The 15,998-nt window shown below is 35.6% G+C and overlaps 1 protein-coding gene across 1 annotated transcript in view; it reads right to left on the bottom strand.

Annotated features, from left to right (window-relative positions):
- The window catches only part of erbb4b (erb-b2 receptor tyrosine kinase 4b), a gene marked incomplete at its 5' end in the record, with an annotated part of 154,438 nt that overhangs the window by 51,635 nt on the left and 86,805 nt on the right, over positions 1 to 15,998 (bottom strand). The window contains 4 exons of the mRNA XM_015034837.1: positions 3,037 to 3,130; positions 7,714 to 7,846; positions 12,128 to 12,327; positions 14,186 to 14,276. Of these exons, the coding sequence (XP_014890323.1) occupies positions 3,037 to 3,130; positions 7,714 to 7,846; positions 12,128 to 12,327; positions 14,186 to 14,276 (518 nt within the window). The remainder of the gene's footprint in view (positions 1 to 3,036; positions 3,131 to 7,713; positions 7,847 to 12,127; positions 12,328 to 14,185; positions 14,277 to 15,998) is intronic.

Here is a 15,998-nt window from a genome sequence, read left to right as displayed (position 1 = left end):
AAAATAGGTAGCACACACTAATAAGTGAAGAGAAGCAAAGAGGGTGGACATGGATGTATTACAACCAAGTAGAGGAGAGAGACAGTCTGAGAAGTCTAATAAGGAAAAAAGAGAGAATAACAGGAGGAAAAAATGGAGAAAACAGGCGAGACCGTAAAGCAGCACGAGCAGAGCAGGCAGATAATAACCATCGCTCACAGCACACACAATGACCATAACAATTCGACTAGAATAGGATTTATGGAGCTAATATAGGTGCGGGAGGGGATAGAAGAGGGAAGGAAGAGCGGTGACGAGGTCTCTCAGACAGGCCTCGTAACATCAGCAGGCCTAAATAATGTCGTCTGACAGACACACACACAAACACAAAGGTATGGTCAGAAAGAAATGTACTTTTCACATACATCAGCAATGTGGAAGTTCATCTTAATGCATACATTATCACCAACGCCATGTGTGAAAAATACTTTAGAGAAATAAACAAGCACTTGTATTACTCTCTCAAAGCTTTCATAGATGATGCATGTTACTAGGAAGATAAATTAGTGTAAATAAATTAGTGCTCGTAAACAGCTCAGGCAGCATTTTGTAAGGGTCTGTTGAATGTGTGAATGAGTTTCTCAGAAATATGTGCTCTTACACCTTGTGTGTCAAAGAAGATGTACTCAATCTGGTATAATTATGTAAATTGAAAGTGTTACTGTAAAGGCTTTTAGATTTTGATTTTGCCCAACATTTTGAATACCTGTTATCACCCATGAGAAGGAGATGTATGTATGCGTGCACAACGGCTCTGTCACACAATGCTTGTGTTATTATCAACATGTTTTAATGCATATTTTGAAGTATCAAATTAGAACAGCATGATGGAAACTGTCAAATTAAATTTCCCTCTGTTTTTTCACTGGAGGTGGTGTTTGGTGCTTCAAAAAAAAAAATGGAGTGAATGTTAAAGGAGAGATGAAAAAAACATTTCAAGAGTAAGTTCTGATACAGCGAACACTCACATTCATTGATGGGTCTGTGAACAAACCACCAGTGGATGGGAGCTCCTTATTCAGAAATACTGCTGAACAGAAGCACCAGCTTTGCAATAAAAGTTATGATTACATTCTGGCACTACAAACAGTTGTTAGCTATAATCTGCTCACAAACCTGATAATTCTATTAAAACATTTCAAACTTGGAATGTTTCATCCAGCACTCTGCAAATTTAGGGGAAGTGTCAAGAAGATAATAATTATTTAAAAATAGCCATAAGAAGTTTTTTTATTTTATTTATTTTTTTATGTTTGCAACAAGCCATCTTGGGAACACAATAATGCAAATGAAGGTGCTCAGGTCAGACAAAATGTCAATAATAATAAAAAAAAATAAAACAGATGTTTAAAAATGCTTTTCATCTAACAGACATATTGCCAAAAATATGTGTTTACACGTGCCAATATTTTTGAGATATAACTTAAAATACTCACAGCTGAAATGCACCTATGATGAATACATGCTCTACTTTGTAGTGGTTTATTATTTAAAGTCACAGCAAGGTAAATTGAAGTTAGCAGTTTTAACATGCAAAAAAGTTCAAAGATTATACATTCTTTTGAAAGGTACCGTCTCAAAGTGCTTTATCTACAGTGACTTTTTAAAATGTTTTATTACTATTGTGGGTCAACCCACACATATTGCCCCACTCAATTATGGTACTGGCATTTTGATAAAAATGTAAAAGAGGCTAAGAAAACCAAGAAAAAAACTCAACAGTAAACAGGCTTTCTTGAGATAAAAAGAGTAAATGTCAAGGATGCCTCCATCACAAGCAGCGTATGCTAGAAACCACTTAGCCAAAAAAAGCCAATAAAAGTCACTGTATATAAACTATAAAGCAAATGTAATGGGCTTCATTGTTATACCATGGTTGCTGTGATTGATATGTACATCAGGACTGTGCAAGCCACCTTTACACAAGATAAACATATTGGTTTACATACATTTCTTTATGATTTAATAGAATTGCTATAAAACATTTACAATATGATTTAGTTGTATTGTTTTAGCTATAATCTAAAACAGTGGATTTTAAATTATAACTATAATATAATACGCAATATAATATCTATAATTTACATCTAGCTTTTGTTGGAAGCTCCTTCCCCAAGCTTCCCTCAATTGCTTACTGGAATTTTGGCCAATTCCTCCATAAAGAACTGGCTTTGCATTGTAGACTGCTTTGACAGACTCTATACTTTTTTAAAGTCTTATTAAAAAGCATGAAAATTAGCTCTTGAATGGCTTTGTATTGACAAAATCAAGAACTAAAGATTGATTGTCTGGCTGGCAAACAGCAAGTATTGAAGAACTTTCCATTAGTCTTAAATTGCGGTAACATTTAAGACTAATGAAATTGTCATAAAATGCAATGGGCTAATCATTACTTAATAAGGATTTTACATCCAGCTAGTGCTTTCCGGTTCATTCCAAGGTCTGTCTAGCCTACATCAAGTCCGGAGTGGACAATTCCTCACTGTACACTTTGTACAATTTATGACAAAGTTCAGTGATAACACAATTTTAGTGAAAACACAAAAAGAAAACATTTAAAATGCTTATTGTTTATGGACACATTTAGAACACAGACACAATTAGAATAAATTTTTACGTGAGTGACCGGGTTGTATCATTAGCATAAGCATAATTATAAACACATTTTCACTGGAAACATTACACATAAGCAGGGGATCGAGGATAGTGTTGTGAATGTCCATGCATAATCCTAACATTTTTAAATCTATATTGGTATTTGTAATGCCCTTTTGCTTTTATTTGTTATTTGCAGTCTCATTACACCTGTAGGAAAAACAGAACTATGACAAATATTTTTCTAACTGAGTAATAGCACCGTATAGTATTAGGTTTTAATGATCAGATAACAACCAGTGTATACAAATATCTCTGTTCTCCACTTGTATAAAGCGCAGCCATCTATGAATTGATTGCTTCCGTGTGCTTGTGTATTCTTATCGGTTAGAGCAAACTTACTGGGCCGTGGCAGGTTAAAGAGTCATCGTCTGCTCTTTCACACTGGGCATCACACTCCACACACATTGAACCATTGGCATACTCTCGAATATCCCTGTGAAACAGGAAAGCAAAAAGAAAGATGGGGCAAAGTATTATTAAACAATAAACAGAAGTCATAGTGGCAGTAATGCCAAAAAGCTATGAAGTTATTTTCTTATAAAGAGTAAGGATTTTTCAAACATTCCATGGTTAAAAGGACAAAAATAAACATTAGAACTGTAATATGGTGTTTTTATTACAACAAAACAATACTGTGCAGCAGAATAGTAATTTCAAGAGCCTAATTCACAAGTGAACATAGTTTGTACAAAATCGTTTTCAATCAATTTTGCCCAAATTAATCCAGAGTGAAACTGACAGTGTTTAAGAGAGTAAGGGGGATCGTAACCCAAGAGGTCGTCACAGTTGAGAGGTGCAGGATGTGGGGGGATGGCTGACGTTTTCAAAGTCAATTAAATTATGTTGGTGTTATTCAATTTCTGCCATCTACGTATAGTGGTAGAGTAGCAGAGTGGTTCAAAAAGTCATTCAATTTGACCACACTGCAACTGAGTTGGCACTTTGCCTGTGTTAATACAGAAGAAAGAAAACTAAACCTGTGTTCTTGTCTTTTGCTCAGTGATAGAAAAAAAAAGCACTAGAAGGAAAAAGTTTCTCTTCCATTGGGAATAAAATCAAATTAATATTAATCATGCATCTTCTGACCGTCATAAAACCTTCAAAGAGGCAGGGAAGGTAAAACACATGTTCTGTATGCACGCTGGTTGAACTAGAAAAGGTTGTGGTGGACCTGGAAGATATACAAGACTTTTCAGGCAGTAAGATGTTTTCATGTCTTCTGCTTTAGTTTTGGTTACTCGCACAAATCTACATAAATAACAGGGAACAGTCATAGTTTTCTGTTATGGTTCTGTTATGGTTTTCCAATCTACTCCAAAGTGGGTGGATGATGTGATGGGAATCTTAAGAATCTGAGGCCAAGCAGAGCTTTAGAGAAAAAATTAATAAAACTTTGGCTGATAGAAAAAACAAAACAAACAAACTTAGAATTAATTCGTAAAGTTGAGATTCAATCCCAGGATTGAACTCTGGGGTTCCCCACATGTGACTTTTGTCTGCCACAATGAAAGGTTTTCTATTGATATAAAGAAATCTTGCTCTTTTGGCAAGATTTGAACCAGTCAAGTGCCGGACCTGAGAGTCCGACACAGTCTCCTCAGTAATTATGCCATATTCAACGGTGGCAAATGCTGCACTGATATCCCACAGAACCAATGCTGTGGTTCTTCCACAGTCTGTATTTATGTAAATATAGACACTCAGAGGAGGACTGTCTCAATACACTGGAAAACACAGGAACTGGACTGAAAGACACCAATCCAGCGGATCATTGTTATGAAGATATTTAACTGTTGAACAGCTTTTTCACTAAATCTGCTGATCAATAGAAGGTTGGAGACTGGCCTGTAATCCTGCAGTAGTGATTTGTTCAGATTGTTCTTTTTTATAATCGTTTCTAAAGCCTGGGTGAAAACACCATATATGAGAAACGGGTTTACTATTATAATCAGATCAGATGCAATAACAGTTAGGATTTTCTTAAGGAAGGATGTAGGCAGAATTCCAAAGATTGTATGCTTAGTTTTAGCATCTACAAGATAGATTGTAGACCTTTCCTGAACCCTTGCTAGATTGGCCCTTGATGAACGTTGAAAACTTAGAGCATTCTGTTGTTACAAAATCCTATTCTACAGAAACCATGCTGTCAACACCTCTGAAATACAAGGCAAGGTAAGCACAGCAAATCACAAACTAAAGAAAGACTGAAACACACCATGCATTATAAGATACATGGTAAAGTAAGGGGTTAGGGTTGTATTCATGGCTGCATTGGCTGGATGATGTGTCAATGATAGAGACTGACGTGTAGGCAGGCAGGTAGGCAGGGCGTGGCCCCGTGCGCAAGCAGTGACTGTGACACGCAGTGACACGCCTAGCCCTCCTGCCCTATCAGCATCTCAAGATCCTGACTCTTCTCCAAAGTGGCTTCCCGAACTTTTGTAATCAGGTTGTATTTCTGAACTCAAAAGGAGCTTTCATGTAATTCTCTGTTAACAAAGACAAGTCAGTACAAAAAAAAAAACAAAAAAAAAAAAAAAAACTAAAATGTCATTAAAAAATCTCCCCAGGGTGCATGTTTTCTCACTTTTTAAAGTGGAGGACGATAACATCAAGGGACTCCTAATGTTATGAGTCTCTGCAGGGGTGCACCTTGTTCCCAATGTTTTTTAAATTGTACTCTACTTCCCCCGGTTCCTAAAACAATCTTGTATAAGAAGGAAAATTAAACAAAACTGGAAAACCCTGATAAATGTGTTTTGTTGTAAACGTTTCAGGTAGACAGTGAGTGAAAGTCATACTATTTAAAATTATTACACACATATTAATGTAGTGAAAGTCTCTGTTGTATCTGATTCAGGAGTGGCTTAAGAAAGCAAATCAACAGTTGTAGTCTATCTTCTGGATAAACCTGTGTGTGATGGCTCTTGTAGCTTTACCCAGCCTGCAGTCCACACATTTTGAATGTGCCTAAATCTCCTAAATGGTCTTTAATTCACAATCAAGTAAAAGCTGTAGCTATCAACATTGCATGTTCACCATTTTCTACCACGTAATCTCTATTTTAACAGTTTTTTCCCCCAAGCTAGGTAGATGTGTTCAGGAAGATTCAAGTTAAATATGTACTAAGTTTTAAGATGCTCTAGTAAAGTACAGTCCTCCTCCTATTAAACTGTGTGGGTTTAGACTAGATTTGAGAAGAAAATATCTGTTGCCATGTTACTTAATTAAAGGCATTTCAATGAGATATGTAATATGTCTAAGCTAAAACATGTTTTGAGAGCCCAGGCTCATTACTATGTGAATCTTACATGCATTTTAGACAGACAGATCATGCTATACTTTGATGTTGTGTCAGAATCACCAGTCCAATTTGCTGTTTACTTATCCCTTAACAAAGGAACAAGTTAGCCAACCTTTCTATTCAAGTGTTTATTGTCAAGAAAAGCCTTCTCTTGTATAACAGTGCACTTCAGTATGTGATCTGCATTTAAAATATTAAATTATAAAGTATATTTTTTATGGTTGGGTTAAAATAAGACACCTATACATTTATTTATTTCTAAAAGAATAATTATATTTTATAGCTAAAATATATATATACTTTTTTTTCCCCCTTTCATAGTTGAGGGATCCATCTTTGATAATCTACACACTGCTGAAGTGAATTTGATTTGCTTTTGGCATTTGCAGGACTGTCTTATTTTCCTTTACACTTCCAGTTGCAGAGTTTTCTCTCCCTCTCCTGCCCACCACTTCAAATACTGATATTCAGTTACCATAGTGCCTTGACTGACATATTCTCTTGCTGGAGCTGTAAAATCCTGAGATCTGTCAGTGGCCATGCATGTTGCTGCTGGGAGACTGAGAGGGAGCTTCAATAAGTGCAAGACTGTTATCACAAACAATAGAATAATGAGTCATTGTTTTTGTTTAAAGTAATAAACACAGCATATGGAAATATCCAGCTTACAAATATGGGTGTTTATGTCTCCATTCACACATTTAGGTTATCCCTCTGATCATGTATAGTTTGTGGTTAAAGGCTAAAGGATATAAATAGGTTTAATAACTTTGTATCACTCTGTGCCTCCAGAATAAAACATTAATGACCTTAATTAAGGATTAAAGATCATTATGTAGCTAATCTCAGATGAATTTGTGCAGGAGTATTAACATTTTTATGGGGCCTAGAAATACAAGCCAAAAGAGCCTTTACCAATTACAAACTTACTTTAATGGAAGTTGCTCTTTTTTTTATTTCATTAATAAATATACGCAATTAAAATAGGTAAATCAATAAAATGTAAACATCCGGCAAATCTGTTTCACAATAAATTACTTCTTGTCCATGATTTACAGTAAATGTGAAAAAATATTAACCGATGTTCTGCAACATTTGAAAAAATACACACAAAAAAGAGAAAAGAAGAACACCATGTAGTGCTTAAAATACTATTAAAAATAAATTATAATTTTGCAAATTATAATTTTGCAAAGGTAAAAAATTATTCATAAAAAATCTTTTAAAAAAGATTATACATATTTATGATTTAAATATATAATTGTATTTTGGATTAAGGTTGTACTATATTAAATATTGTATAGGTGTTAAATTTTATGATGGTGACATTAGTTGCAATAAATCCACATAACCATTATTCATTTTTCTCATTTATTACAATGCTTCCAGCTCTCTCTGTGACCTTTACTGTCTTGAGGGCTATTGTAGGTGTGAGTATGTGCTGCAGCACAACTCAAGCAGGCTATATGCCTATATTTCTAGGCATATAGCCATACTATATACTATATAAAATAATCAACAAATACTGCACTCTAAAGAGTCATCTGTCATATTAACAATCAGTGTTTTACTCTGTGCATGGTCCGACGGGTAGAACTGACCGCATGTGCACTTTTATAAGTTTTTTTCTGTGTGTGGTTTCGGAAATTGACCGTTTGATGGGACAGTGCTCTTATGCGCTATCTATGCATGTATAGAAATTCATTACTCACCCTTCGTACAGGTTACAGGTATCTACACAGGTTCGTCCCCGGCTGAAGTACCGGCAGGACAGGCACTGGTCCGGACCAGGACCCCAACATCCAGCATCAGAACACAATGTGTCACACACCATGTGGTCCTTGGCTGCTCAGGACAAACGATCAGAAAGACAGTGAAATGACAAAAATGTTGCTTTCATGCATTTCTGAATGGATAATGAAACAACAATGCATTTGTTAAGTCATCAGTTTGGTGTAAAAAATAGCAAAAATAATAGCATCACTCATGATAAGACATAGGGTTAAATGTCTCAAGGCACAAGACACTCTGAACATTAAATGTTTCTACCTCCTCATGACAACTGCATATTTGTGTTGGCCTATAAAGTCTATTTTTCATAGCAACAGATTTCTTAAGCCAAGACTGGGATAAATAAAGTAAGGCAGATGGGTGAGTGGCTGAGGGACTAAATTATTTCTCTTCCGGAAACAACAAAGTGTCAAACAATAGACACCAAGACGTCTGGATAATTATCCCTTTTGGATCAAATGGTTGGCAACACAAACACTGTTGTGTTCTAAACTGTGTGAATATATAAACAGTGTGTATGATAATTAATCTTTATGCATGAAGTGTGTATTACTATTACATGTTTTTGTGCAGTTAGCACAGTAGGGATCTGTGCTGCTTCATTATCTAAATGCTGAGCAAACAATGGCAAACCACAGATGAGACAGAAAGAACTTGCAGATGCCACACAGATTTGTTGATATAATTTAGGCTAACAGCCAAAAGAGTAAAAAAAAAAATGCTGTTAGGTCTTGTTTTTTAATGCACTACCAATCAACCCTGAACATCTCATCTGCTCTGCTTTATAGAACTATATTTGTTCTTTGTCTCATGTTTCCCCGCAACACACTTCCATAAAAGTTATGACACATGGAAGCACAATGTTAAAATACTGAATCAACACTCTTCACTAAACATGAGGTTAGTTTTGTTTTTGGCCACACCACATAACCTTGATGTCTTACTGCGTTATGCTATTTTAACAGAATGTTGCAGTTGTTCAAAGAAGACTGAGACTCAAAATCAGTTGTATCCTTTTAGGGAAGAATATAAAGGCGTTGGCTTTTACAGCACAAAAACCACCTCTCTGGGTAATCTGGTGTCACGTGTAAACTGACCAGACAGAGGAAATAACAAGAAAAAGAGTGTTTGGGGGCTGGCAAAACACATTAGTTGTGCTGCAAGATCAAAAAGAGCAACTTGAAATGTGCCTAAAATGCTTGAAAAAGCCCTACCATTAGGAAGAAAGAACAGCCTATTGCAATGAGTGTGATAATGTTTTTAAAAGGAAGGACGGATGTGACAAAAATGTAAATAACATAAAAACACATTTACTAAATGGTAAACATGTGAATGTGACTCTGCTGCATTTTCTATTAGGACTGATCAGATGTCAGCAATCACGGTAGCAATCACCCTTGTAGTCCCTTGGACTACAAGGGAATACAATACAGTATTGTATTGTATTCAATACAATACAATTGTGCAAAACTGTAGTGCACAATTATTTTATTGATTTAATCTGAGCATTTTGACCACAATATTACATTCACACTGAGAGGGAGAAGAGGAGTCTATGACATGTGACCTGCTCTTCACCGATTCTTGTTCACCCACATGTCCACACACAGCTCCTTATGTAGGACAAAGAGCTCTGAGGGATGCAGTTAAAATTCTACCTTTTAAGTCCAGTGTATACATGATTGACCTTAACCACACTAAGCTATGTGACCAGCCAGATTTCTGGGTTGTGTCATTCAGAGTAAACCTGTTAAAGCTAATATTCTTTGCTGTTTCTTTTACAGATTTAAGGTCTCATTATTGGTAAGCAATTACATTTCAAAGAGGTTTGTGGCTTTATGTCTTTGAAAAGTGCTCCATTTGCTGTATGGAAAACTTTCTTTGCATCTGCAGACACAGGTAACCAAAAAACTGTGATCAGGGGATGCGCACACACAACAGGGTTCTTGTTCAAACCGTCAAATGCAAGCAACAAACAGCTGAAGTTGGATTTCTCCTTTGTAATTTGAGTCTTTGTAATGTAAAATATTTTTGTGCTAAAGAAGCTTTTTACAGGTTGAATAAATTGTGCTTGCAAAGACACCTGCTCATGAATCTGGGTCAAGTTTTGAAGGGATTATGCAAAATGAAACAGATGTGGTGTATAAAACAAATTATCAAGATGCAATGCCCTAAAATATGAAGCAGACCAATCTAGGCATTACAACAATGTAATATGTAGACAATTTTCACCAATGCAGCCAGATATTTTGTGGAAGTACATCTGTCAGAACAAGCTCTGGAAACATGTTATGCTGTAGAGGTATACACAACTAATACAAGCAACTATCAAGTGATCATAAGTGATTATGATGAAGACATCATAATGTATTTCTGCTCTGGAATCCTGCGTAGCAAAAACGTCATATTGGAACCATATAAAACTTATATGTGATGACATGGTCTAAAGACTGAAAGCTGTGTTGTTGGAATGAAGCGTTGACAAGGACACAAACATGTACAATTGAGTTGTTCACACTAAACCTTTGAACCAAAAGTGAAAATAAAAGACTGAGCAGAAATAAGTTGCTTTACCATTTTTCTACTTCAGAACTAAACAACTCATTCAGTATCTACCTAAAATGATTTGTCACTACAATAAGTTCAACTCTGACCACTTTCTTCACTTTATACTTTATTATTCAGAAAAGTTCAGAAAAATATGTCTTGGTCTCTCCAGCTACATTACACAATTATATTCAGGATCACAATAAATAAGGGTATTTGTAGAATCATGTTTGTTTTCCATAATGTAATATATTCATTTTTATTCTTATACTTGTTTGGACAGTCACAACCTTGGTTGTATTACTAGTATGCAGAATGGACCCAAAGTAAAAAAAAAAAAAAAAGGAAACAAATAAATGTATTTTCATATTAAAACAATGAGTTGGTTGGTAGTTCATAATATAATTTTGTATCATGAATATGTGTACAGTTTTGATATTTTTACATATGGGATTTGAGAATCTTCTCACCAGCAGTCATGTTATTTTGTAGAAACAATTTGATCATTAAGTTAAATGTGATTAACGAAATAATAGTAAATTACAAGCTAATTTGATTAGAAAAAGAAATCACCTTTTTACATTGTAGCTAACTGGTGTTTTATTTAGAGTACGAGTAGTCTATTATTGCAGACATGATTACATTTGACAAGTTATTAATTTACTCTGCACTTAAACACCAAGAATTTTTGAAATAGTAAATATCACAAATAACACTTCCAGAAAAACAAGAACAGCAGCAGTTCAGAGAGAGAAGGCACAGTTGTTGCTAGGCATACTTGGCCACCGGAATGAAAACAGACGCAACAATTCAAAACCTTGTTAAAAATGAGAACCTTTGAATAAATTTAAAAATTCATGTAAGCTTTTAAAACACTCTTATGTAGTGAGAAAAGTGATTGTTTATTGCAAAGACTTTCTCAATAATGAATTTATGACATTAAAGAAGATTTCTGAGCATTTTTGTCAGATATACAAAAAAGAGACTGTTTCCTTTTTGGGAGAAATAGTAATTTAATAATGTGTGGGCATTTTGGTGAAAGCTTCTGGTCTAAATTGTCCTGATGGTAAATATATTATTGTATGTAATTATGGGCTTTAGTACCTTTATAAATTAATGGGATATTCCATTCATGCAAAAAAACTGAGCAAAGGAAAGATCGTTTGTGCTTTGCACCACTTCCTGTGCCTTGAAAAATAATTCACAACCCTTCAACTTCCTTTTCATTTTGTATCATTGGAAATATGAACATATGTGCATTTTATTGCAATTTATGTGACAGATCAACCTGAAGTAATGCATAACTGTGAAGGCAAGGAAGATGACATCTGATATTCAAACATTTTTTTTTTACAAAGAAATGCAGTGTTTTTGGCTTACACCGTCTCTAATACCTTACTCTGATACACCCAGATAAAATCCAGCATAACAAGTTGCTTTGAAATAAAGTTTAGCTGTCATAACATAAAATGCTATGACAGTGCTAAATAATTGATCTTAAAATAAAACTTTATTTTACGGAATAAAACAAAAAATTGTCAACAAGAATTCCTCACTAGAACAGGATGACATTGATTTGTATTGGTTTAAATGTTTTTGTGACCCGCTAGATAATTTTCAGAAATGAATCTGAGATGTTTATAATCATTAACAATGAAATTGTCAGTTGACAGTTGTAGCTTAGAGTAATTTCTGAAATTATACATGTCTTTTGTAGGTAATGACTTGACTTTTCAATCTTATTTTAATTGACACAAAACATTTCCTAAGATGTAACTCTAAACTTACCACATTCTTGTGGGCTTCTGTTGCTGCGAATAAGGACATTTTGGTTACCAGCGTGAAAGAGTCTTGTCCAGTTCACAGTGCTGTAGTAGCAGAGTTGGCTGTTCTCTGCAATGTGGACATTCCCAGCACTGATCTCTCTCAGGGACTGAAGCTGCAGTGATGAGATGCCCTGCTGTTTTAACACCAACAGGGAAATCCCACTGAGAGGGCAGAATAGGTGGAGGTGAGAGAAAGACATGGCCAAACAGGAACAGGGGGGATATGAGAAGAGAGAGAGAAAAGTTGAGGTTGAATACAGAATGGAAAGGGGGAAAAGAGAGAGAGAAAACAGGACAGTTTACTGAAGATAAGTTAATTTTATTGAGTTAGCATTTGTCTGAGCCCAAAGCAGAAGTGCACAAAGCACATTTTAATGAGCATCCCCCAATCCATCCGCCAATTTTTTTTTTTTTTTTTCTTTTTCACCTCGGACACAATTACAGATTAAGATGCCTTAATCATGCAGATGATGTTGCATCCAACACGGTTCATCTAAAGGCAATGTGTTCCCAATCTCAAAATGTGTTTCAAAAAAAATTGTTGGGACAGCAAAGTCCCAACTCAACTGAGTGTATATATACTCACCCACCCATCACCCACATATCACAGGGAAAACTCCTACCACCGTCATCACCATATTGTCTAAAGTGCAATTAAATGACCACAATGTGAACCAGTTAAACAACCTCTCTGTCTTTCTTTACTTTTGTTTTTAAAAGTTTCCCCCCATGTTTTGTTCCTTTTGCTCCACTTACAGTTTAAATATGGCAGAAAAGCAGCAGGGAGTCAGAGCCATCAGACAGACAGAGTACGCAAGATCAAGTACAGGGCAAAGGTGAGAGGCAGGCTATAATTTCTCCTGCTGTTTTCATCTGCATGCAGGTGCACAGCACATAACCACACTTTTAAAAAGATACACACACACCTAGTCTGCAGTATATAATCAGACATGACTTACAATATTACCATCCAAATGTCACTACCCGTTTCCAAGCACTTTTGCAAAAGGCAATGAAAAGTAAGTGATAAATAATTATGTTCCATCAGATGGGTTAAAACTACTTGAGTCTCCAAATGTCAAAACAAAATCATGACCAAAACCATTTCCAAGCAGTTTCCTTTGTAAGTGATAATTAGACTTGGAGAAATCTAAATTCAGAGCACTTAATCACAGGAAACGAATGTATTCACTAATGATTTTTATATTTAAAATGATGAAGATGCAAGAAGCAAGCTCCATTAAATTCCAATAGCTACTTGATGCAAATGATAAGTGCCAGATTTATAACAATATTATTTTGTAAACTATTGAGCTGATCCTAGCTCATCCAATTTTGCAAAAATAGTCCATATTTTGCAAAAATATTCCATATTTGAATAAGTAGGACAAACAAAAAGCAAAGGGAAGCTTTGTCAAACTGAAATAAAGCCTTGCACAACCCCGACCAAAAAAGCAATTTATTGCCAATCTGAATCCAACACTTTTGGGTCAGTGTTGAACAATTGTAATTAGGATTTATAAGCAGACTGATATCTTTATTCTCAGCCTCAATATCATCAAAATATCCATGTTTATGACTTAATGGACTGGCTATATAAATGTACATAGTTTTGTGAAACAATTAAACTTGCTATCAAAGGGATATGCAAATGAAGAAACTTCTTTCCTGGCTGAGGTTAGCTGCAAGTCCTCGCTGTTTACGTTTGGTGTAACTTCTTAAAGTTGCCCAGAACACTTCATTATGCGCTTAGTTCAGCAAAGACATTCTGCGTATGAACAGCTATCAAGTTACTGTAAATTCCATAAATCTTCCCTTATTTCCTATGAACTATGTGAATCTGAATGCACCTATTAGTCTGTCACTTTGCTGCTGGTAAACCTGAATTTTCCTATTGAGGGACAATGAAAGATATTTCTACTCAATTCTATTCTATTAGTACATAAAACTTTGGTTAAACACATATTCCACTGTGCAAATACGGGCATATTCACAACACATTTGCTGTTTCATCAGGTACCTGTACAGTGCTCTTCCCCCGATAGTTACTAGGTTGGAGAAAACACTCAGGTCAGTCATGTTCTCAGGCCAAGACTGGATGTTAAGGTAGCCTAAATAGAGAGAAATGCAAACACAGATACATAGGTTACAAGTCCAAGGCACAAAGATTGACATATTTCCAGAGGTAGCAATAGACTTCAAGCAGTTCCCACATTAACTGAGTGTTGACATGGAAACGCCACAGACCTTTGACTCAAACGCATGCCGTAGGATTGACTTATACAAAGAAGATTTTCATACCAATGCAAAGTCTGACACGTCAATGTTTTTTTTTTTTTTTTTTGCACTTCCTCCTGCTTCTCCTTTGTTGAATCATTTAAAGGATTAAATGAAAAGCTGGAATGATGGCTGTGGCTCATTTATAATTTTCAATAATGGATTCAGAGAATATGAAATATTTAGTAGAAGAACAGTGGGTGAGTACAATCCCCAAGCCAACACCAGAAGACAAACAAAACTATGGGTTAGGGAAACAAAACCAAGGCTAAATCCACAATGAAGAGATAGTACAGTCAAGAGAGGATGAAGAGAATGGAAGGAATTAATGTCATAGCAAATACAAAAAAAGCTATAATTAACAGCAATTATGTTAACACAAGAAGAAAAAAGCATAAAGGGCACAAGCTGCATTAATCACCACGTAGAACCAGCAGAAGGTGGTGGACGGCAATTAAAAAAGAAAGAAAAAAAAAAAAAACAGTCTGCGCCTTAGGATGTATAGCACATTCTTCAATCAATAAATAGTATTTGACATCATCATATTACGGTGCGTGATTTCCTCCCACTGGGTGCATAATATTGTTTATCCAAAAAGCGGCTTGTTGAAAACAGAGAGCAATAACCTTGAACAGCCTCTTTATCAGTTGAGAGACATTATTTGATTTGTAATGTCAATCCCAGCTGAGCGGCAGCAGCGTTGGGAAAATGTGTGTAAACAGCGTTTACAGACCAGAACCAGAAGACCTGAGTGGTCCGGAAGGCTGATACAACAACAGCAAATCTTTAATGTGGTCTGGTGCTAAAACGTTCAGTGAGTTATACACCAACAAACGTATTTCAAAGTCTATTCTCTGAGCCATGGGGAGTTATTGTAAGGATTTTAAAAATGGGGTGATGTGCTCTATCTTCCTGGCTTTAGTGAGAACCAGAGCCACAGAGTTCTGGATCAGCTGCCGCTGGAAGATTGATTATTTGTATATTTTTAGGCAGACCTCTGAGGACACTGTTGCAGTAATCAAAGATAAATGCATGGATGAGTTTCTCCAGATCTCGGTGAGACATTAGTCCTTTAATCCTGGAGATGTTCTTCAAGTGTCAGATGGCTGACTTCTTTCTCTGAATATGTCAACAAAGAGGTTTTGTTTGTTAATTAATCTGCTGAGTCCAGGTGTGAGTCCATCATTTGCCTTCAATCCATCCACCATATTTTGAAGTAAACACACAAATGCACACACATATCCTCTCAATGCAAACATAGTATTTAATTGAAAATAGTAAGTTGATTTAAATCAGTTTTCTTCAAATTGCTAACAACACTCACTTTTATTAAGTTAATAGAAATTTGTAGTTGAACAGTCTCCCCAGCACGCTCTACTTTAGATGGGTTAATTTAAACAGAGCAAGTTTTTGATAATTGTGCTTTTTTTCTGTCTTGGAAAGTACTTTGACTCAGTACTGTATGCTTCCAAGTGCATATGCTTTACTTGAGGTTTTATGGAAACTCATATCTTCAGGCCTGTTGCAAACTCTCTCTCTCTCTCTCTCTCTCTCTC

Source organism: Poecilia latipinna, unplaced genomic scaffold (assembly GCF_001443285.1).
Source record: "Poecilia latipinna isolate Pla-1442-1.1 unplaced genomic scaffold, P_latipinna-1.0 Scaffold19, whole genome shotgun sequence".
Lineage (NCBI taxonomy): Eukaryota > Metazoa > Chordata > Actinopteri > Cyprinodontiformes > Poeciliidae > Poecilia > Poecilia latipinna.
Note: the sequence above shows the minus strand (reverse complement) of the source record. Positions and strands in the feature narration are given on the sequence as shown.